The sequence below is a fragment of the Lactuca serriola genome, chromosome 8 (genome assembly GCF_051521515.1).
Source record: "Lactuca serriola cultivar US96UC23 chromosome 8, Lser_US96UC23_V15, whole genome shotgun sequence".
Classification (NCBI taxonomy): Eukaryota; Viridiplantae; Streptophyta; class Magnoliopsida; order Asterales; family Asteraceae; genus Lactuca; species Lactuca serriola.
This window is the reverse complement of record NC_136415.1, coordinates 232,409,241-232,432,691: the sequence shown is the minus strand read 5'-3', so window position 1 is coordinate 232,432,691 and position 23,451 is coordinate 232,409,241. Positions and strand designations below refer to the sequence as shown.

Below are 23,451 nucleotides of genomic sequence, written 5' to 3'. Positions count from 1 at the left end.
AACGTAACTCTTTTTTAGATATTTTTTTCTCTTTATTTTTCAAATTAAAAATCATGCAGAAAATAAATAATAAAATAACTAGAAATAAAACTTTTTAGATTTTTTTATGAATGCAGAAAAATAAAAATATAAACATAAATACTTTTGGGCTTTTTTTGAACTTTTATGCAAATGCAATGAAGATAATAAAGTGCAAAAAGGAAAAATTGACTGAAAAACAGAATCAATTAATTTTTGAACTAAAAAAATGCAATTGTTTATACTAACTCGTTTCGAAGTTTAAAATGATGCACTCTCCTTAATGCTCAGAGAGGAATGAACTGCTCAATAAAACATATAAATATAAGATGCAGCTAGGAAAGAATGTACCTGATATGTTTGCAAAAATTCCTGATTTAGACGAAGATGTTGTTGAAAAATCTGAATTTCAACGACTTTTAAGATCCCCTGATTTCCCCCAAGCTTAGTTAGGACTATGATCATCTCTTTATTGAAAGAAGAAAAACAAACTAAAACTATGTAGGATGCCTCCTGGCAAGCTTCCCTTTTCTAAAGTTATTACTCTAAATCCCTTTAGATGTGGCATAATGAGTGAATCTAGTACTTTCACAACAATCTGGAAAGACTTCAAATATCTATTAGTTGAGTCCTTCTTCAGATTTTTTTTTTCTAATCCTCTTCTTTCCAGCAATCTCATCATTCTCTTCGGTTTTTTCTTTTCTTTTCAGATTCTTCTTAGAAGAAAACCTCACTTTCTCTTTAATCCTCTTTCTAAATATCTTATTTTCTACCTTCCCAATCTTATATTTTTCTACCACCTCCTTCTCTAATGCTTCTTCAACTGAAATTAGATGCTCCTTCACCTCGTTATATTTATCTGCTTCTGTCAACTTCTTTTCAATAACTATTTTCTCTTCTTCTTCTTCTTCCTCAAGCTTTCCCTTTTCCAACTCTTTTGATGTGTAAGATAATTTTTTGTCTAAAAATATTTCTTGCATAGAGATATTATAAAACTCACACCAGCCCTTAGACAAAGGACCGTTGGTACCTAAAAAATTAATAGAATTATTATCAAAAGGAAAATCATCATCATTCATTATCAAATGAAACACTTCCTCATCAAACTCCATTGAAATTGTGCCGTTAAAAACATCTATTTTAGTTTTTTTAGTTTTCATGAATTGATTGCCTAAAATAATAGAGATTGTATCTGATATGTCCAAATTAACCATGTATAGAATATAAAAATTAGCGGGAAAGATCAAATCATTCACCTGGACTAGAACATCCTCCAATACACCTTTTGGGTGTATTGTTGAGTGGTCAGCCAACTAGATAACAGTTCCAGTCTTTTTTAATGTTCCAAATTTTAATTTTTCAAAAATAGAAAAGGGAAGGACATTGACTGAAGCTTCTAGGTCAATCATGGATTTTTCAAAATCAATGTCACTCAATTTACAAGGAATCGATAAAAACCTCAGATCCTTACACTTTGGAGGTAAACCTTTTTGAAAAATAGCTAAAATGTTTTCACCAGCTTTTAATGTTTCGCTAGTTTTAAATTTTTTCTTTGAAACACATAATTCCTTTAAAAGTTGGCATAACGAGGGATGTGTTATTACATTTAAAAAGTGGAAGATTTACCTCAACCTTATGAAAGATTTCCTCTTCCTCATACTTGCGCTTCGTACTCTTCAGACGTGATAGGAATGGTACTAGTGGCTTGTACTCCTTCAGATTTAGCTTGGATAGTCTTGGACTCTCTTTTTCTTCCAACTTTTTAGATTCGCTATTTCCCTAAACTACTTTAATGCGGTTATGTTAGCCACATACTTTTCCATTCTAGTCAGCCTTTCTCCCAAAGACCGGTTTATTTGTACTAGTAGGGAAACTTGAGAAAGCACAATTGTTTCAAAATTGGAGCTGGATTCCCTTTCATAAGAAAAGCAGCATTCTAAATTGGTGTTGGTATAGGAGGAATAGTCTCATCTTGAGGAGAAGGAGACACTGATCTTGGAGAAATCACATTTTGGGTCAGTGGTTCAACAGTTTGCACTATAGGTGGAGTTGATCCATATTGGATAACATCATTTGCAGAGGGAGTGGATGAAGAAGTAAATGAGAATCGAATGTGTTTGTTTACTCTTGGAGGATATTTCATTCCCTGAACAAAGTCTTCTCCTTTATCAGTAGGTAAATCATGTTCTTCGTTATCAGTAACTTCTTCTTCATCAACCCCTTCATTATCTTTAGTGTCTTCTTCATTAACATCGTTATCCTCCTCATCATCCTCTTCTTCAGAGTTAGAAGATTCAACAATATAGGGATCTGCAATACATTGTTGCATTCTCTGGGTGACATGCAACTCATTTTTAGAAGCAGCATAATTGATGATCTTTGAGGAGAGAGCAGGAATTAGAATCGTGATCCCTTGATTTTCAAAATAGCCTTCGTCACGAGCCAAAATAAATCCAAGCCAACGGGGATAAGGAACATATATTGGCTTCTTGTTCCTAGTGAGACTATCAATCACCAGATCAAGAAAAAGTTGAGAGAAATCCAATCTTTTGTTGCACACATTAGAATACAAAATTCTTTGCTTAAAGAGATTTAGTTGATCCAAGCTTCTAGTTTTATGTCCAAGGCATTTGGCAATAACCCCTGTTAAGTACTTCCATCCTACACCAAAACATTGACGTAGAGTGTATTTGCGTGGATCATGAGAGGTGCCGTCAAGAGAAAATTTATACCCTAATCTTTCAAGCATATACTTGCACTTTTCTTCCAAAGGAGTTTCAGTATAATTTTCTAATCAAGGAAAATGAAGAGCAGTTCGAAAATATTCCATATCAATAGTAACCCTATATTGACTATCTCTAATGGTTCTAGTAAAGGTTTGAGCATCAAAATCATCTGAGCATGAATAGTATAGCTCAGACACTTTTTAAGGTAAAAGGGCTCTGGGAAGTCGCAGAAGGCATATCGAAGAGGGCAGCTTTTGACATAGTCGATGAAGTCTTCGCTGCCTGAGTTCACGAACTGTTTTGGAATGTCATCAGAGAATGCCACATTGTTTGCTTGAATGATGATGGGAGAATCAGGGGCATAAGGACCTATGACGATGTTATTGATAGGAGCAAACTCATATAGAGGCTTTGACATTGTGAAAGGTTTGAGGAAATAACAGTTGGGAGAGCCTTTTTCGAGAGAGAAAGCCAATTGCTTAAATAGCCTGTAAAAGTGACCTAGGTTGGAGTTTTCCCAATTTATACAAAAAAAATTCTTCCCTTTTATGTAATCATGATTAAAGAGATCAGCGCCACAAAAATCACATATCCCAAGATATTGATGGCCCTTTTAATCGTCATCCAAAAAAGTTATTGTTGAAATAAGGAAGCTATTTCAACGAGACATAGCATCAACGACAATGATCATCAATAGAAGCAATCAGTGTATCAGAGATGCAACTTGTAATCTAGTAAGTTTGGGATGTCTCCTGATAGTGTGGTCTTAAACTACCATTCACTAACATAGTGTTGCAAGATTTCCTCAGTGTGTGGTGTCATACGATGGCTCACTAATCACTTTTATTAGAAGATAATGGGAAGAGTGGTACGGTGCGTGTAATACATTCTAGTATGAAATGTACCTATCGGAAAATATTTTTTGAATTCTCAACAATCTTTGGCTTCATACACTGAATCATAACATTCTAAAGAAGAATATGTGGGGAGAATAGATTGATGTGTGTGATAAGCTTTGGTGTTATATCTTAACCATTGTCATGGATTTTTCAAGCTCTCATTAGCATATGGTACATTACACTTAATCATAAAGCTTTAAAGAAGAAAAAAGAAGATAATGGATTGTTTCAATCACACTGAGGTGGAATCAGCGTGAATCATTAAGATGACAACCCATCAGCAAGGAGTGGTATAATCCATGCATCAGAAAATGAGTCGCAGTCTAAAATCATAGATTCACCATTAATTCGTAATGGTACCATGTTGTACCTCAGTCTATGAGGTCACGTACATGAATAACCCTTTGTCATTTAAGCATTAGACAAGTAACACTTACACTGATGACTATTGTCACACCCCTGAGCCAGGACGGCGGAAACGTCCGGGGGCAGATGACGTTATTATGTAGTATCATAACACTTGAATATGAATGAAAAATAGCAACCAAATGGCATACGTTAAGATAACAAACATACATTGTTTAAATATTTTATATGTTCACGACGATGGGCCATGATGTGGACCCACCAATGCGTGTCGTAAAATGCTCAGACGATGCGCAAATGCGTGTCAAGGAAGGGCTTGTCATAGCCAGAGACGACACGCTTTTGCGTGTCGTCTATTAACAACGCACATTGATGACACGCATTTACGACAATAGTTATGACACGCAATGCGTATCAAGGAAGGCCCTGTCATAAAGGAAGACGACACGGATTTGCGTGTCGTAACCGTACAACGCGCGTGTTTATGACACGAAATGCAAGGAAGCCCCTATCATAAAGGAAGACGACACACATTGATTCGTGTCATAATTTTAAATGTTTTTAAAATTATTTATTTTTGATAGACTTACTAATTTTAAAATTAAATAAAACTCATTAAAAGTTTCATAATACAAAATAAAATACCATAAACAATAAAGATAATTCATTTCATTAATATGTCAAATACAAATAATTATTCCAATAGTAAGTAAATGTTGCTAATATTGCATAATATCTATTATAAAAAACAAAACATTTACAACATTAAAAGAAACCCATGACTAAATATGTTTTGCTTGAATTATGTTATACTAATTCAATATGAACCTTTTGTTGATGAGAATGCTTTTGGCAAAAACACTTCGGTCTTGGACAGGTCTTGCATTTCCTTTCTAAATAGGTGGCCCCTCCATCTTAGCTTCAAAGCTATGGATTTGAGATTCCAGCTCAGACACCTAACCAATAATAAGCATTGTCATATATAATGTCTAAATGAGGATCCACATATGTAAATAATAAAACAAAGGGGAGCCTTTAAAGTACTAATATAATGCTATAAAGGCAGTAGTATAGTGTACTGTTATACCATATTGTTCAACCAATCTCTAGTCTCTGACTTGGCTTTCTCCTTTGGATCCTACAAAATATCATCAACAAAGAAACTTTACTGTAAAGTGACTGAAGGTTATTTCCATGTATCATATGAAAAAAAAAGCAAAGCAATAGATACCGTTTAGGGCTGTTGTCCTAGGCCTTCTTTGGAGAAAGCTTTTGTCTGGTTCCATTTCTCGCTCAATAAGCTTGCGGGCATCCATCAGAGCCTGCTCATAAGGGGCACTAACCTACGTCAACACGTATCAGAAAAGAAGAACCAGATGTCAACAAGGAAGTAGAGGCTAAAACCAGATTAAATTTGAGATAGTGTGGCAGCAATAATAGAAAGTGTAAGTGCCAACAGATAATGACCAATGGAAGATATCATATGTATGTGAACCAGAGAACACAACAAGCAAATAAGCAACTTGTTTTAATCTTGTCTCGCTGGACTATATCCATGCCTTAATCTGGTCTCTATACCTCTGAAGTTTCTTAATTTCCTTCTTCAAGTCGGCCTCAAACTTCTCCTTCTGATTGACATTGTCAGTATCGTATATACCTAAAATACGAAATTCAACACGCGAACATGAAACTTCAGCATTCAGATTACACAAAAACCAATAACGTCAATAATTCAAAGAAAATTAAAAACATTTACGCATATGGAAGATCAAGAAAGTGCATAGCATAACAAACGAAAATCAGTTTCTTAAATCATATACAAAATATATTTTACATGAATTTTGTAGAATAATTTATTAACCCAAAAAATGTGATCTATGTATTATTTCTACGAGTAGTACAGTACAACACAACAAAGTATACTAAGTTTTTGTTTACTATTATGCCCCTTGTTACATAAAAGGAATATTGGCAATTTCCAAAGAACATATAAAATACTGACAAGCACCTCCATATGCATGCCCAGGTGGAAGCATGCTTAAAAATCTGTCCCCGGGCCCCACAGGGATAATGTCCCACAAATTATTAACCTAAGAAAGTATAAAAACATAATCATATGTATGTTTGTAGTCTCATGAATTCAATGTATTTACCTTGATCAGCAACAAGACATCTACATGAATTGTCAGCGAAGAGTGCAACTTTTTCACATGGTTTGATTCCAATAACTCTTAAACCTTTAGAGAAATTCAAAATATCCTCCTCTACCTGCAAATAAGGTTCAAATTAAACTGATTACAGTTTTTATTATTGAATTACATTTCATTTCCTGCCAGCTAAATGCGTGAAATTTTTTAATTTTTAAAGATTAAAAGGAAAGACCTGGTTGTATGTCATATTTGTAGGTGGGCCATGATGTGGACCCACCAATGCAACCCGATCACCAAATCTTTCTGCTGAAAATCTCCAAATATCAAGAATTTCTTCTTCTTCATCATTTCCACTTCCACCTTCCTCAGAAGTACAACTGTCCACCCTAGACAGGAGGTTAGCCGTGCTCAGGGACAGACTCTTATCTTCTGTGTCATTTTCTTCTTGCACGTTCCTCAGTTTTTCCTGTAGTTGTAGTCATAAAAAATAATAATAATAATAATGTCATTTTAACAAGTATATAATAATGAGATTTGGATTCTGTGTCTTATAGTTAGTTTGGCGTTTTGAAGCTTGAGTTTCTCTGAGTTGTCAGTGAGTCGGCTATCTGACTCACAGGGAACTCCAATGGTAATTTTTAATTGCAGAAATAATTTTTTTTTTAAATATAAACATTGATTCTAAGATTGTTGAATTATAAATTATTGTTCATTGTGTTAAAAAGCATGGGGAAGCTCTGAAGGACTTCTATAAGCGGACAAATAGTTGCAGGGTTAACACAATATATTACTTTCATTTTATTACTATATATTAATTGCAATATAGTCTTTGCGCTTTGCACTAACGAATTATATTTTCATTTTTTTCCTTATTAAAGCATTGTGTAGTTTCATTTTTCTGTTATTGGGACATTGTAAATACGTAGTGTTTAATCAAAAGTGGCAGCAAGCCGAGTAAATCCACCTAAGGAGCACCATATTGACTACAAAAAAAAGGAAAGACCAATGAAGATTGCAAAATATGTAAACATATCATATCATACTAATTACTAAAGGTATAAAACAAATGCAACTTACTGATTCAGAATAGCTGAAATCATACAGATCTTCATCATGTGTCTAGTCATCCATACTGAATTCAGGATATGGTCGACAACCATTTGCATAAAGCCACTGACCTTTCTATATTTTCCTACAGTTTGGACATTGCATCACTCCCTTCACATTAAATGTAGACCCAATGCCATAGAAAATAAAAACACAAACTTTTCACTTCCTGGCTTACTAAAAGCATCAATGGAGGCATCACGTTATTCACATCTAGTGTTTCCATCACCTTTACAAAGTTGGCAAATCCCAGCATTTAATAAATGCCCTCTCACTCCATATTTTAGCAAGTTATTATTCAGAGACTGTTTTGCTATCTCTTCATATATCTCTATAGCTTTCTGATATCTGTAATAACACATTTTCAGGGTATTATTACTCTTGATTTTAATCCCGTATTAATATATATATATATATATATATATATATATATATATATATATATATATATATATATGAAACTTAGTGTTCCAATTAACTTAGTGTTCCAATTGAGCTAAAAATTGTGCCATTTTCTGCTTGCATTGGTTTGCAGAAGTTGTTACTTCTTCACCTTGAAAAATATCAGATGCTTTATTATAGTAAGAAATAGCTTGCTCCCAATTTTGCTCCTGTTCATATAACTCAACAATTTCCTACAGAGTGAAACCAAATTATATAAAAACTAAATTAAAATTAAAAAATAAATAACTAGAAATAAATGATAATCCTATGATGTATGTACCTTGCAATATCTGGCAGCCATGCTGAGTCTTCCAATTTCCATGAAAATGCTTAATGCTTGCTCTAGGTTAGCTATGCACGCTGCAGACATTTAAGATAACAAGAAAAAGAAAACATTTTTTAAATATCCAGGAAAAATAATGGATTAAAAATCATTATCTTTTTAGTTTATACCCTTGGTGCTTGTTTTCTTGTATGAGTGAGCTGTATCAGCATAAGCACTAGCAGGTTCATTTTGCTATCCATCTAGAAAAAAAAAAAAAAAAAAAAACACAAAATCAAGATTATAATGGGGTTTAAAAACTGATGATAGAATTAACTATTAAGAACTTACTTTCAGATGACAGTCAGCCAGCTTAACATATACAGATCGAGCTTGGTCCCTTGAAAATATTATCAAGAAGTAATCTTTAAGAAAATTAAGGTTTAAAAGATTAAAATATATAAATGAAAGGTTTTTTTGTAGGAAAGAACGATATAAATGTTGCAGGATTAATATTTAATACTAACATGATTTGGCAAGCTTGTAAGAATTGGCCGCTTTTTCGTACAAATCACCAGCATATTTAAACTTGGACCCAAAGAAGCCCCAACCATTGAGCTTCTTGTCAGCTTTCTTCTCAAATTCCCGACCTTTTTCTATTTGATCGGACATTCTCAGTAGATCCCTTTTGTTCTTTGCAAGATGTTTCTCCCACTCTGTGAGTTTTCACATAGAAGAATAGAAAAAGAAGAAGATTTTAAGTGAAGAAAAAGAAATAAAAAAAAAGGAAACTGGTTTGGCCTTCCTCTTTTCTTTTTGCAAGTTTATACCTTGATCTTAGCTAGAACCAAACTAGAACTAACGATGAGGTAGTTTTGGGGAGCATAGAAATATCCTAGGAAGGAGGCAATTTTACCACATCAATAGATTCAATCATAACACTTCCCTACCTAAAGACAGGTGAGGGGTCACACTCTGCAAGCAGAATAATACCCATGAGAAAATGCTAATATTAAAAAATTGAAATATAATAGATGAGGGATCGTTTACTTGGATATAACTAGCTCCAAGGAGGCCACCATTTCCTAGTTTGAATTGTGTCCTGTAATCACTACCCCGCATCAAGAAAAAATGAGTCACCGTAACAAAAATGGACATTTGCATCAAAACAAATTAAAATGTATTTGAATTTTGAAGGTACAATGTCATGCAAGAACATAAACTACAAGATTTCTAGATATCATAACCATAAAGAGCCACAAGATGAATAATGTACATTATAGTCAAAGTTGAACATTCCATGTGACATGTGAGGCTCATTTGTAAGCAAATATAAGTCCAAAATTGAATTAACAACATACCAAGTCAGCTAATTGAGAAGGAAGTTCTATAGATTAATCCATACCAAGTCAAAATAAGTTAAATGTGTAGCTGGCTACCTGTGACTTAGTGAGAATCTCTGATTCAGACCCTTGGGAAAGTAGACATGCATACCCTCAAAAAGATCAGACTTTAATGACACTGCATAGAAGTAAGTGTGTTCAATATAAGGAATAATAAACATATTATTGATGAGAAACATTATAATGCCCACAAAGCTGATAAGAAAATAAAGGGTGATCGATGAAAAGTACCAAAAGTTGGAAGAATAAGGATTTAACCATGAAATTTCACCAAAAAGAATGTGAACAGTGAACATTATACATTAATATGAATATGATACTCCTAAAGAATGAAAATTAATGCAAGTTTTATCCCATGTACGGAGTATAATGTGTATTTTCGAAACAATTTTGACACAATTCTACCCTTGGACTTGATAACATTCGTCATACAAATCAAATAGAATTCACCAGGATATTTCTAACTACACTTTTGATCGGTTTCGAGGAATTAACTAATCAACAATACAGTAACGTCCGATTATTCAGGAAACACTAGTATCAGTCTCAATGAAGATCCATAATTAATAAGATCGAGAATGGTATATACATTTAACAAATAAAACGGTGTAGATTTTAGCAACGAAGATGGATCGTGAGAAAATCTGAAGTTGTTTTACAGAATTTCAAATCTACAAGCATCAAAATTTAAATTCGTAACTGAATATAACACCAACATACCGTCACTCACCTCCACCGTCACTCACCTCCACCGATAAGCTCCATCTCTATCCGGACAAAGGCATCAGAAAATTCGCCTCCGCTAAGGCATTTTTATGCGTGTGGTGGTTGAATCGGTGAAATCATCGTCTTCGGCGGAAGAGGAAGGATTTGGAGTTGAGTTGTTGTGTCTGGTAAGGAATTTGTTGAAGAAGATTAAGAGGAGAGTATTAGTAGGAGATAAGGTGTTCGTATGTTCGATCGATTGGGTTGATCGAAGAGGAATGATCGAAAATGTGTTTAGTCTATTTTAGGGTTCTTAATTTCGTAGAGGATTTTAGAAGGAGAAAAAGAGGCGGCGTGTTTAATTTTTTTTGGGATTTCATTCCCCCGTAGTCTACTAAGAAAATGGAGAACACGCTTCCTAAAAAATATAAAATGACACCCTTACACGATACACTTCGTATGATAGGTGCCCTCCGTGTTTTTTGGACACTAATTTTAGGGCGCGCAAAAATGCGTGTATTCTATTCTTCAAATTTTGGAAAACTAACATTAATTTTTAAGGCACGCACAAATGTGCGTCCTCTATCAGTGTGTGTCATTAATTATGCATCGTAAAAGGCTGTTTTTCTAGTAGTGATGGCCCAAATACCTACTCACCGAATCCCTGAGAATACAAGTCATTTTGAAAAGTGTCAACATATAATGTTGGTGAGTTCCTAAGCATGTTTGTATGAAAATAGTTTGATTATGTTTGTTTGGCAAAAATGTTGTGTACTTCCGGAAAATACAATATTTTCCATAAAACTGAATTTTTTGTTTATTTCCGTAGACCATGAATATTTGTATGCACGTCTCTTTGGATCATGTGAATGTATGTTCCCAGAATATCACATATTTTCTGATTGTATGCATTTGTAGTCTTAAACCCTAAGACCGGATTAGTGTTAATAGTGTACTGAAAAATGGTGTGTAGTTTTACATTATATAAAACCAGTGAAGTGTATGTTCCCCTGTATTAAAACGATATTGTTAATTTCTATGTGAGTCATTGTAACCATGCTTGATGTGCCTTTTATGCCTGTCATGAAGTTGTTTAGGCGTCGGTTTCGCTAAGATATTTATCACCCTAGACTGGCCCCTTCTAGCTGTAGCGAACAACTCAGGTGAGGGGGTGTTAATCCCTATATAGATCTATAGACAATTATCTCGATCTCCCTCCAGGAGACGTTGATTATAACTACGGGACATAGAGTGTATGCTAGGTAGGTACGGTAAAGATAGTGTCTCACTAGAGCATTCACAGTTTTTATTGCAAAGTTCTACTCTCTTTATTGAATATTGAAATAACTTCACTAGTGTAAAATTCGTTCGTGATTGATGTGTTATGACATGCATTTTCCGATTTTAGTATATGCTGTTTTATGACATGCGATTTCCAGATTTCATGACATGCGGCATATTACTTATGAAATATGAGTTTTATGACAGACTGTTCATGACATGCAAGATATTCTGTTGCAAAGTTGTTTTGTATATGATTTTGGTTAAGCTATTTACCACATTTTATAAAAATAGATTTTAATGATTATGTCCACTTATAACATATGTTGCAAAAATTGTATATTATCTTGGGTTATAAACCATCAAAAAGTTATGATGACAAGTTTAAAACTATTTTGCTAATAATATTATTTTTAGTAAAATATCAAACTTTTTCCTTTTTTACCAATTTTGTATGTTAAAAAAAAACAAAATATGTTGTTTGATTTTAGCTCAAGTAAATCTCAACTTTTGTAGCCATAAACATGTCACTCAATATTTGTACAAATATTAGTGTAGGTTGTAAAAAAAAGATGTATGTAAGTATCTAGAAGTTAGACATGCATGGATATTCATACAAACTATGACTTTGAATTTTTTAAGAGAACAACCCATGTCCACCAATTCTTATATGACACATATGTAAATAAGCATGTTCATCACGATTTGTATGAGATAATAACCTTTTTAAACAAGTATTTGTTCCATATTCAACACACAACTAAGAATCATGTAATTATCCAATGGTTAAACATAATATAGCAAACATGAAGCGTAAATCATGAGTTTATGATGTTTTAGCATGAGATAATCAAAATTTCAAGCGCAAATCGTTACATAAACACATAGGTGCATGCAAATATCCAATGCTTAACCGGAAATGGACTTGTATTCCCCCCCCCCCCCCCCCAAAAAAAAAAAAATGAAAACACGAAAATAGTGGGGTATGAAGCTCACCTTGATTTGTTGTGTTACGAAGAAGAAGGTAGAAGTTGTTGAGGCTAGAATTGTCTATGTTAGAGGTTACTCGAAAATGGTGTTGCTCTAAGAAGCTACACACGAAATGGTGTGTGTAAATGGGATGATCTTAGCATAAACGTGTGTGAAAACACTTGAGCTTCATAAGAAACTTATCTAAAACTCTTTAAGACCACTCAAAGATATGCCTTTCTTTGAAGGTGGTTCTCGAAATTTTTGGAAGAGGAACAGATATTTTGGAGAGTGAATTGGAAATGATTTTTGTGGGTGTGTGATGGTGTTTGCGGCCGAACACCCTAAAGGGGAGGGGGTGGGAGAGTTGACCTCTTATGACTTAGATACATCTTGGGTAATTGGTACATGCATGGGTGTATGATGGATAATTACTTGGAGGTTTGTGGGGTAGTTATGAGGTGTCACCCCTTTTTGGCCTTCTTTTTTTTCTTTTTTTTTTACTATTCCCATCCGAAAATTATAGGGTTTTCGGCTGTATAAGCTTCTCAAGGGGTTTTCGGTTTTTAGGGTGGCCCAAAAAACCTTATTTCCTTCAAGAGTTTATGATTTTGGAGAGTATGAATGGCGTTTGGGCTTAATTTGGGTCCCATAAATGGTTTTCGGTCCAATAAGGCCCAAAGGAGTGGGTTTTCGGCCTATAGTGTGTTGAGACGAGAATTCTTAGGCCAAGAACCAAAATTGATTGGGCTTAGCTATTGGGTAAAGTTTTGGGCTTATATGAGGCTATTTCAACTTGATTCACAAGGTATACAAGTATGTATTCAAATAACATTGTAGTTTGAATTTCACTAACTTGATGTTGCAAGGATTACATGGAGAAAATTTATGTACATGAATCGCCATCTCAACCCTAAATTTGCTTGTTGTGACATCATCCCCCTGTTAGCAGGAATTTCGTCCTGAAATTAGTTCTAAAGTAGCTTTCAAGAACTAGGGAAAAGATGTGGGTACTTTTGCATCATCTAGTCTTCGCGCTCCCAGGTGAACTTCGATCCTGTTTTGGCGCTCCATCGAACTTTCACAATAGGAATGTGGCTTTGGTTCATTCGTTTCCCTTCCATGTCCATTATCTCCATGGATTCTTTAATGAAATGAAGGTTTTCATTCACCTCAATCTCATCAAGCGGAACAACAAGAGCTTCATCATATAGAGATTTCTTTAGGTTTGACACGTGAAAGACAGGGTGTATATTGTTGAGTTCAGGTGGTAGCTAGAGTTTATAAGCTGTCGGACCAATCCTAGCAAGGATTTCAAAGGGCCCGATGTACCTAGGATTTAAATTCACCCGCTTCCTAAAGCGTATCATCCCTTTCCAAGGAGAGACCTTAAGTAGCACGGAATCACCTACTTGAAATTCCATAGGCTTACACCTTTTATCCGCGTTGTCCTTTTATCGGACCCCGGACGCCTTTAGTCATTCCCTAATCTGCACGATCATCATAGTTGTTTCTCGGATAACTTTGTACCTGTGAGAGTGTTGTTGGGTACCAGTCCCCTTATGTCACAACTAGCATTTTTAGCTAGGAAATTCTATTCTCATATAAACATCATCCATTGTAAAAGCATGTACTCTAAGTGAATACAATACTCTATCCTCGTTCAAAATACATCTCGTATGTTCAACTAAGGGTTGGAAACCTTAGAAATTCTGGTTCAAGTTCCTTATGAACTAAAATTCTCCTATTGGGCCTAATGGACCAATAAACCTTCAACTTGACTACATTGGGCCATGATGGGCCATAAAGGGATTTCATTACCCCTAATGGGCCCTAAACCCATTTCTTTTACCATTCTGGGCCGTGAGCCTCCTTAAGAGCCCAATGGGCCGAAAAATGATTTTTGGGCCTCATAAATTAGATCAAGACCAACAATGGGCAAAATCACCTCATCCTCATTTACCTTAGCCCAATCTCGGCCCAAGATCATTCCAAAAAAAATAAATAAATAAAAATAAACAAATGGAAGAAGGTTGATTTAAACTTTGCCAACACATAATTATCTAGCATATATCTAGATAATCACATACATCTAGACACTTATTACCCTCCATGCAATACTCCTTATCTCTTCTCTTTCTCTTCTTATTTCTCTTGGCCGAGAAGAGCACACACAAACACACTTCACTTGCAAAAATTTCTCTTAAGCTCTCAAGAACAACTCCTCCATCATCCCCCAAAAATTTCGAGATTTAGGGTGTTTACAAGAGGATTTTTCACCACAAACTCCATATTTGGGTAAGTTATTATCAAACACCAACATCTCCTTTCAATGTAACCTTAAGAACTCCTTCTTACATAACTTTATTCCATGATCACACCTTAGAAACTTCATATGCTCGAAAACTACTTCAAGGTGTTGCTAGGACTAAAAATCTCCTCATATCTTCTTCAAAATCGAAGCATCAAAGCAAAGGTGAGCTTCATACCCCCTATTTTTCGGTTTTTATATGTTTTGTGGGGGGGGGGGGGGAATACAAGCAAATGTCTAGATCTATGAGTATATGTATGCCTTGTATGATTTCTATGTTTGTTTACATGTTCTTATGTGATTATGGTGTTGAAACTAGTCAAAAAGTCCTTAAAATCAAGATTTGCATTAGGATGTATGAAACAAGTGTTAAACATATTATTACACACAAATCATTTCTAGAAAAGTAACCAATTTGGCTAATATGAACTCATTGGGATAAAAATCCCATTTTTGGGCTCAAAATGTTAAAAATATAAGGATAAAAGGCCCAAAATGACAAAATACAAATTCTGATGGATGAAATGAGTCAAAACAGTTTCAATAATTAAATGTGAAATTTTTAAGCATAATGGGCCAAAAATGAATTTTTCGGCCCAATAAAGCCTAATATGCGAGATTTTTAAATTAGAGGGGCTGAAACTGTGATTTTCTGTAAAACAGGGGACTACTAGTGCTCCAAGTCCATTTCAAGGGTTAAAAATGCTTTTCATATTTAAAAGGGACCAAAGATGCAAAATTTTTCTATTTTGGGCCAAAAGTGTAAAAATTGCGAAAACAAGGGTTTCAGCCGAGAAAAATTTCATTTGATGGACTAAAACTGTTTTTCAAATAACTTTGGGCTGAAAAATAACTTTTCTACAAGTTTTGATACTAAAGTGTCAAGAAAAATGGTTTGAGGACTAAAATAGAAACTTATTTTATACAAAGGGTTAAATGTGTAAATTATCCAAAAAGAAAGGGGCTGCAATAATGAAACATCCTAATGTTTTAAACAATAAATCCGTCATAATGAAATACTAGCACCTCGACTATCGGCAAATTATAATACACCTTCAACACCAAAAATCGTTATCAAACGAATTGATTCGGTCTCGAATCAATAATGAATCCGAAATTACTAACACGACGAAACTTCAATACACACGCGGAAATTTCGGGAAGTCAATACACACGTGAGCATACACCAGACGTCGATACACCGTCTTTGGGCCCAAAAGTTTCAAATCGTATTTGTTGGGCCTAGCTAGCCCAATGACATGATCTTTAGGCCCGAAGGAAACTCGCTTACATGTAATTGGGTCTTATATGACCTAATTTCGTGTAAAAGGACTTTTACAGGCTTTGTGCTGGTGGACCCCAAGGGCCCTCTGGTGCTGCTAGTAAAGTCGAGAATTCACCAAATGCGAGTCGGGCTAAGGGCCCTTCGCATTCACGATAGCCTTGAACGACTTACGGAAAATATCGAGGCTTCGCACCCTCTTTTCCTCCTCGGTTGTGGGGCTACATGAAGTCCGGGTGTTTGGATTAAGTGAATAGTGCGAGCGACGCATAAGGGATCGTTTGTATGGTTGTAAACTAGTCATTTTCATTAATGTGTGTTTATAACAATTCACAATCCTTAACTAATCCAACGTCACCGGGACTCAATGAATACACCTATCGTAACGAAATAACAAGACATAAATCATTTGATGCAAAGTATTAGGAAAACATCGGGTTTTCCTAGGGTTTTCAATTAATACACCTACGAGTTACATACCGAGTTTTACAAATTGTACTTTTACATTTATAGAAACAAACAAGCATACTTACGGATCTTCACACTTTTTAAACTATGCTCTTTTAAGAAAATATCGGATTTTCTGGTGATTTTCAAAACAATACAAACCACTATATTTCAAACATTACTTATGAACTCACCAACATTTCATATGTTGACGTTTTTCAAAATACTTGTATTCTCAGGTAACAGGTAAATCGAAGGGAAAAATGTACCCAGTGATGTCTTGTTGTTTGTTTAACTAGTATTGAACAATCTACTTTTGAGAATGTAATGTTTTGAAACTATGTACTAAATGTAAACACTACCAGTTGTAATATTACAATGCATGGTGATGAATCATGTTATGTTTCATGTATATTCATTGTGATGGTATTCAATTGAGTCACAACAGCCCTCAGACGTTTCCGCCGTCTGGGTCGGGGGTGTGACAGGTTGGTATCAGAGCTCTGTTTATAGTGAACTAGCATATCTAGCCACACATTGATATGCAACTATAAACCAAAAGGGGGACTAACCCGACTCTGAACAAAACAAGTAAACATAACAATAAAACACCCTTGCTTGTATTAGGAAAAAGAACATAATACCGAACCAAACAAGATAAGTCTAGTATCTCGGTTAAGCTAGGATTGTTCTTAGTTGTATCAAGGAGCGGATGTAGCATGATCAACTACATTCCCTCCAAGGTACAACCATCACATGTCTTGAAGAAATCGTGATAGCTAGGGAACCTAAAATCATATCCCTTAATCTCTAAGAAGGGAACCTCAACTGAATCTATGCAATAGTCGTAGAGTTATAGGAGTAATTGGTATGCTATTTGTTTCTAGTATTCATAGCCCTTCGTGCAATACGCTATAGACGAGTATCATTAGCCAGGAAATCCTATCTCCCTAGTCAAGGAATAGTAGGGTGGCTCGACCCAGAGGAAGAACCACAGGAGGAACACGAAGTAGAACTCGCAGGTGAACCCGCCAAGTCAATAAGTGGACCTCGAAGAGGAAGAGCCAGAGGGCAATGATGATGATGACTCGGATGTAGAATCCAATGACATCAATCCTCCATGTAAAGCCAGAGTACTGACACATCGTGTGGGCCCCGGTGACCCCATGCCCCCTCGGGCACACGATATATGGAGATAGAGTCACCAGTAGGGAATACGACCACACTACAGTAAGAACTGAGGTCTCTTTAATCTTAGTCATAGAGGACCAGCCGACCGGGCCCTCCCAGTCATGGTCCGACGCACCCGAGGTATTGATAACCAAGCTCAGGACACCCCAAATCGAACGGAACAAATGTGGTTTGCTATTGAGAGATGAGAGGCAAACATTGGAAGTGAACGGAGACTCCCGAGCGAGACAGTTAGCGTGAGAAGTACGACTACGAGATATCGAGCAACAAGTAGCTCGTCTCTGAGTCGCATCCACTTCATCAGCACCACCACCAAACACTTCCCGCCACAATTAGGATCAGCCTTTTCTTCTTTCCCCCTTCTATCCGATATGACTCTCTTTCGTGTACTAAGATGGTACTTACCACTGGAACAATTATGTGGTATCCTTATTTCATATTACTACATAGACTCAATTATATGCTCGAGCGAACCCTCAAAACCGCTAGATACTTAAGGATCTCGAAACCAGAACAACCTATATAGACGTAACGATCGTGCCAAATCTGTGATTACGTACTACCACAAATACATCATAGGGATGTAGATGGAAGGAGTGAGAATTATACAACAAGATACAAAATTTATAGAGTACAACCAGTAATGACGATCATTGCTTACGATCTGGATTATCAACGTGCATCAGGAAAATGCCATCCCGCAAGAATAACAAGCGCACGTGCAAGACACCGCTCCTGCAGATGGCCTCTGCTACATTCCAAGCTGTTGTAATGGCGGCAGTAACCATTGCGATGATGCAAATCAATGCAAACAACCCCAATAGAGACGGGAATACCCATGACAACTCCATCCAAAGGAACGAACATGGAAACCAACAAGTGACAACCTATCAAGGAACTCCAAACCCCGAGCTTAAGAGCAGGAAGCTAAGGTCTGGAAATAAGAGAAAGGGACATCCCACTCAAGGGTTCTAAAGGAAGCAACATGTTGTTGCTGTTCATGCGACCATGACCCCTATTACACCAACAACCAGGAGACCATATGTTGGAATCCTACCAAAATGCAACCAGTGCAAATTTCATCATAATGGAGCCTGCCGGGAGATGCATTGTAACAAATGCAACCGAAAGAATCACACCGCCAAATTCTGTAGAACTTATCCATGCCAGAATCCTCAGCCAAATGAAAACGACAACAATCGCAACAGCCCTAACAACAACACCCATGATGAGACCATTCACACCTGCTATGGGTGTGGAGGAATTGGTCACTTCAGGCGCAATTGCCCCAAGGATAACAATCAAGGAGCAGAAGGATCAGAAATGATTCTGACCTTGGAATAAGGTAAAGCAGATCAAGACCCAACAGTCGTTACTGGTATGTTCCCACTTAACAACTCTTCCGCTTACCTCTTGTTCAATAGTGAAGCTGAGCGAAGCTTTGTTAGTAACAAAGTCGAGCACTTACTAAAACAACAATCCCAGAGGCTAAACTAATCCTTAATGGTGGAGATGATTAATGGAAAAACCGAATCAACCAAAGATAATTATGAAGGGAACATCTTAACACTAAACAATCATTCATTTTAATAGACTTGATGCCAATAAATATTAGGAGTTTTGAAGTGATAATCGGCATGGATGGGTTAAGCTCCCACCATGCTAATGCTATGTGTCGCGAGAGGGCCGTTTGCCTTCACCTTCCCAATCACGAAACTCTAATAATACATGGTGACAAACCTGGCGCCAATTCTCTTCCTATCTCGTGCATCAAGGCACATAAGTGCTTGCACCAGAAAAAAAAAAAACAAAAAAAACCCTGTTTTCCTCACTCTTGTTGTGGACAAGACCAAGGACGAAGTAAGCAAACAAGGTATTCCAGTAGCATGTGATTTTCCAGATGTGTTTCCCGAAGAACTTTCGAGAATATCCCAGAGAGACAGGTCGAATTTCAAATCGACCTAATAACGGGAGCCGCATCAATTGCCAATTCACCCTATAGGTTAGCTTCCGGTGAAATTCAGAAGTTATCCAGACAATCAAGAAAATTTCTGAGCAAAGGATTCATCAGACCAAGCTTCTCTTCCTAAAAGAGCTCTGATCTTGTTCTTCAAGAAGACAGATCCTTCGGAAGGTACATCGATTTTAGGAAATTGAATAATCTCCCCATCAAAAATCGATACCCACTCCCTTGGACTTACGATCTATTTGGCCAGCTCCAAGGAGCTAGTTACTTCTCTAAAATAGATCTAAGAACCGGTTATCATTGACTTCGAGTCTGAGAAGACGACATTCCAAAAACTGCCTTCCGAACTCGTCACGACCATTTCAAATTCATTGTGATACCCTTCGGTCTAACGAATGCTCCCACGGTATTCATGAACCTTACGAACCGAGTTTCCCAACCATTCCTAGTTAGCCCTTTCATTAATTTCATCAATAACATATTCGTCTGCCCACAAAGCGAGAACGAAACACTATCATCATCTACGACCAGCCTTGAAAGCATCGAAGCCGGAGAATATCGCGGAGGAAGCACTACATGGATGGATAAAACTCTCGAAGTCGAAAGACGAAGTTTATTGTTATGAGAGTTGAGTTGGGCGCTACCCGGGTGATCGTCGATAGGTTAACCCAATTTGCCCATTTCCAGCTAATACAGATCGTGAGACTCCATGAAGTATCAGTATATATTATCTCGGATCAAGATAACGTGATTACTTCAAGACTTTAGCAGTCATTCCAGAAGACTATGGAAACATAGCTAAGTATGAGCATTGCTTACCACTCTCAAACCACTAACCAAAGCGAACGAACTATTCAACCACTCAAATTCATGCTACAAGAGTAGGTGTTTGAGTTCAACAAGTCAGGGGATACCCGGTTTCCCTTGACTAAATTCTCATACAATAACAACTATCGCACGAGCATCAAGAATGCTCCTTTTGAAAACTCTTTATAGTCATAAATGCATATCACTCGGTAGTACTCTCATGAGACCAGAAACCACTAACGAAACAACAGAGAAGATAATCCAAATCAAAGTTGGACCTCAAGCATCGCGAGACTGATAAAAGAGCTATGTTGACAAGTGGCATAAGCCATTAGGATGGCAAGTCGGGGATCTCCTGTTATTAAAGGAATCTCCTAGGAATTGAATGATTCGCTTTAGGAACCGAGAAAACTAAACCCACGATACATCGGACTGTTCGAGATTCTTGCTCGGATTGGTCCAAAGACATATAGGTTGTAGCTGCCTGTAGAGCTCAGCAACGTAAACCCTGTGTTCTGTGTCTTGAATCTGAAAAGATGCATATCAGATGAGACTCTTATCATTCCTTTACGAGAAATCGGAGTAAGCGAGAATCTCATGTTCGTTAAAGAACCAGTCGAGGTATTGGATAGGGAATTAGAACATACAAAACAAAGCCCCATTATGTTTGTGAAGGTTCCATGGAACGCTAAACGTAGACCGAAATTCACATGGGAAACGTGAAGATCAGATGAAGTACCTATTCTCTCATTCACGAACCTATCCTTAGAAAGAATTTCGGGACGAAATTCCCTCTAACGGGGGGATGATCTCACAACTAGAATTTTTAGCTAGGAAATTCTATTCTCATATAAACATCATCCATTGTAAAAGCCTATACTCTAAGTGAATACAATACTCTATCCTCGTTCAAAATACATCTCGTATGTTCAACTAAGGGTTGGAAACCTTAGAAATTCCGGTTCAAGTTCCTTATGAACTAAAATTCTCCTATTGGGCCTAATGGACCAATAAACCTTCAACTTGACTACTTTGGGCCATGATGGGCCATAAAGGGATTTAATTACCCCTAATGGACCCTAAACCCATTTCTTTTACCATTTTGGGCCGTGAGCCTCCTTAAGAGCCCAATGGGCCGAAAAATGATTTTTGGGCCTCATAAATTAGATCAAGACCAACAATGGGCAAAATCACCTCATCCTCATTTACCTTAGCCCAATCTCGGCCCAAGATCATTCCAAAAAAAAAAACAAATGGCAGAAGGTTGATTTAAACTTTGCCAACACATAATTATCTAGCATATATCTAGATAATCACATACATCTAGACACTTATTACCCTCCATGCAATACTCCTTATCTCTTCTCTTTCTCTTCTTATTTCTCTTGGCCGAGAAGAGCACACACACACATACACTTCACTTGCAAAAATTTCTCTTAAGCTCTCAAGAACAACTCCTCCATCATCCCCCAAAAATTTCGAGATTTAGGGTGTTTACAAGAGGATTTTTCACCACAAACTCCATATTTGGGTAAGTTATTATCAAACACCAACATCTCCTTTCAATGTAACCTTAAGAACTCCTTCTTATATAACTTTATTCCATGATCACACCTTAGAAACTTCATATGCTCGAAAACTACTTCAAGGTGTTGCTAGGACTAAAAATCTCCTCATATCTTCTTCAAAATCGAAACATCAAAGCAAAGGTGAGCTTCATACCCCCTATTTTTCGGTTTTTATAAGTTTTGTGTGTGGGGGGGGGGGGAATACAAGCAAATGTGTAGATCTATGAGTATATGTATGCCTTGTATGATTTCTATGTTTTTTTACATGTTCTTATGTGATTATGGTGTTGAAACTAGTCAAAAAGTCCTTAAAATCGAGATTTGCATTAGGATGTATGAAACAAGTGTTAAACATATTATTACACACAAATCATTCCTAGAAAAATAACCAAGTTGGCTAATATGAAATCATTGGGCTAAAAATCCCATTTTTGGGCTCAAAATGTTAAAAATATAAGGATAAAGGGCCCAAAATGACAAAATATAAATTCTGATGGATGAAATGAGTCAAAACAGTTTCAATAGGGTATTTTTCTGGAAATGTTCTCTTTGAAGGATTAAATGTGAAATTTTTAAGCATAATGGGCCAAAAATGAATTTTTCGGCCCAATAAAGCCCAATATGCGAGATTTTTAAATTAGAGGGGCTGAAATTGTGATTTTCTGTAAAACAGGGGACTACTAGTGCTCCAAGTCCATTTCAAGGGTTAAAAATGCTTTTCATATTTAAAAGGGACCAAAGATGCAAAAATTTTCTATTTTGGGCCAAAAGTGTAAAAATTGCGAAAACAAGGGTTTCAGCCGAGAAAAATTTCATTTGATGGACTAAAACTGTTTTTCAAATAAATTTGGGCTGAAAAATAACTTTTCTACAAGTTTTGATACTAAAGTGTCAAGAAAAATGGTTTGAGGACTAAAATAGAAACTTATTTTATACAAAGGGTTAAATGTGTAAATCATCCAAAAAGAAAGGGGCTGCAATAATGAAACATCCTAATGTTTTAAACAATAAATCTGTCATGATGAAATACTAGCACCTCGACTATCGGCAAATTATAATAAACCTTCAACACCAAAAATCGTTATCCAACGAATTGATTCGGTCTCGAATCAATAATGAATCCGAAATTACTAACACGACGAAACTTCAATACACACGTGGAAATTTCGGGAAGTCAATACACACGTGAGCATACACCAGACGTCGATACACCGTCTTTGGGCCCAAAAGTTTCAAATCGTGTTATTGGGCCTAGCTAGCCCAATGACATGATCTTTAGGCCCGAAGGAAACTCGCTTACATGTAGTTAGGTCTTATATGATCTAATTTAGTGTAAAAGGACTTTTACAGGCTTTGTGCTGTTGGACCCCAAGGGCCCTCTGGTGCTGCTAGTAAAGTCGAGAATTCACCAAATGCGAGTCGGGCTAAGGGCCCTTCGCATTCACGATAGCCTTGAACGACTTACGGAAAATATCGAGGCTTCGCACCCTCTTTTCCTCCTCAGTTGTGGGGCTACATGAAGTCCGGGTGTTTGGATTAAGTGAATAGT

General features: G+C 36.4%; 1 protein-coding gene across 2 annotated transcripts; it reads right to left on the bottom strand.

Moving 5' to 3' along the window:
* Window positions 1-4,656: 4,656 nt before the first annotated feature.
* On the bottom strand, window positions 4,657-8,964 carry LOC145070735 (alpha-soluble NSF attachment protein 2-like). Of its 2 annotated transcripts, none has more exons than XM_079017693.1 (13): window positions 8,803-8,964; window positions 8,500-8,688; window positions 8,324-8,397; window positions 8,164-8,235; window positions 7,991-8,070; window positions 7,820-7,901; window positions 7,237-7,614; window positions 6,392-6,625; window positions 6,163-6,277; window positions 5,588-5,666; window positions 5,241-5,352; window positions 5,097-5,147; window positions 4,657-4,965 (listed from the first exon to the last, which is right to left on the bottom strand). In XM_079017693.1, the coding sequence occupies exons 2-5, from the start codon at window positions 8,642-8,644 to the stop codon at window positions 8,062-8,064; spliced, it is 300 nt and encodes a 99-aa protein (XP_078873819.1). In that variant the 5' UTR covers window positions 8,645-8,688; window positions 8,803-8,964; the 3' UTR covers window positions 4,657-4,965; window positions 5,097-5,147; window positions 5,241-5,352; window positions 5,588-5,666; window positions 6,163-6,277; window positions 6,392-6,625; window positions 7,237-7,614; window positions 7,820-7,901; window positions 7,991-8,061. The 2 variants fall into 2 exon arrangements, with proteins under 2 accessions (XP_078873819.1, XP_078873821.1); XM_079017695.1 differs by having other exon boundaries at window positions 8,324-8,372; window positions 8,803-8,947.
* Between the last annotated feature and the right edge of the window lie 14,487 nt (window positions 8,965-23,451).

Coding starts and splice junctions, on each gene's coding strand:
- LOC145070735 (XM_079017693.1), bottom strand. CDS start 8,644: ATGTCCGATCAAATAGAAAAAGGTCGGGAATTTGAGAAGAAAGCTGAC. Junction 8,398..8,499: donor TTACAAGCTTGCCAAATCAT/GTTAGTATTAAA, acceptor ATTTTCTTAAAG/ATTACTTCTTGATAATATTT. Junction 8,236..8,323: donor TGGCTGACTGTCATCTGAAA/GTAAGTTCTTAA, acceptor TTTTTTTTCTAG/ATGGATAGCAAAATGAACCT.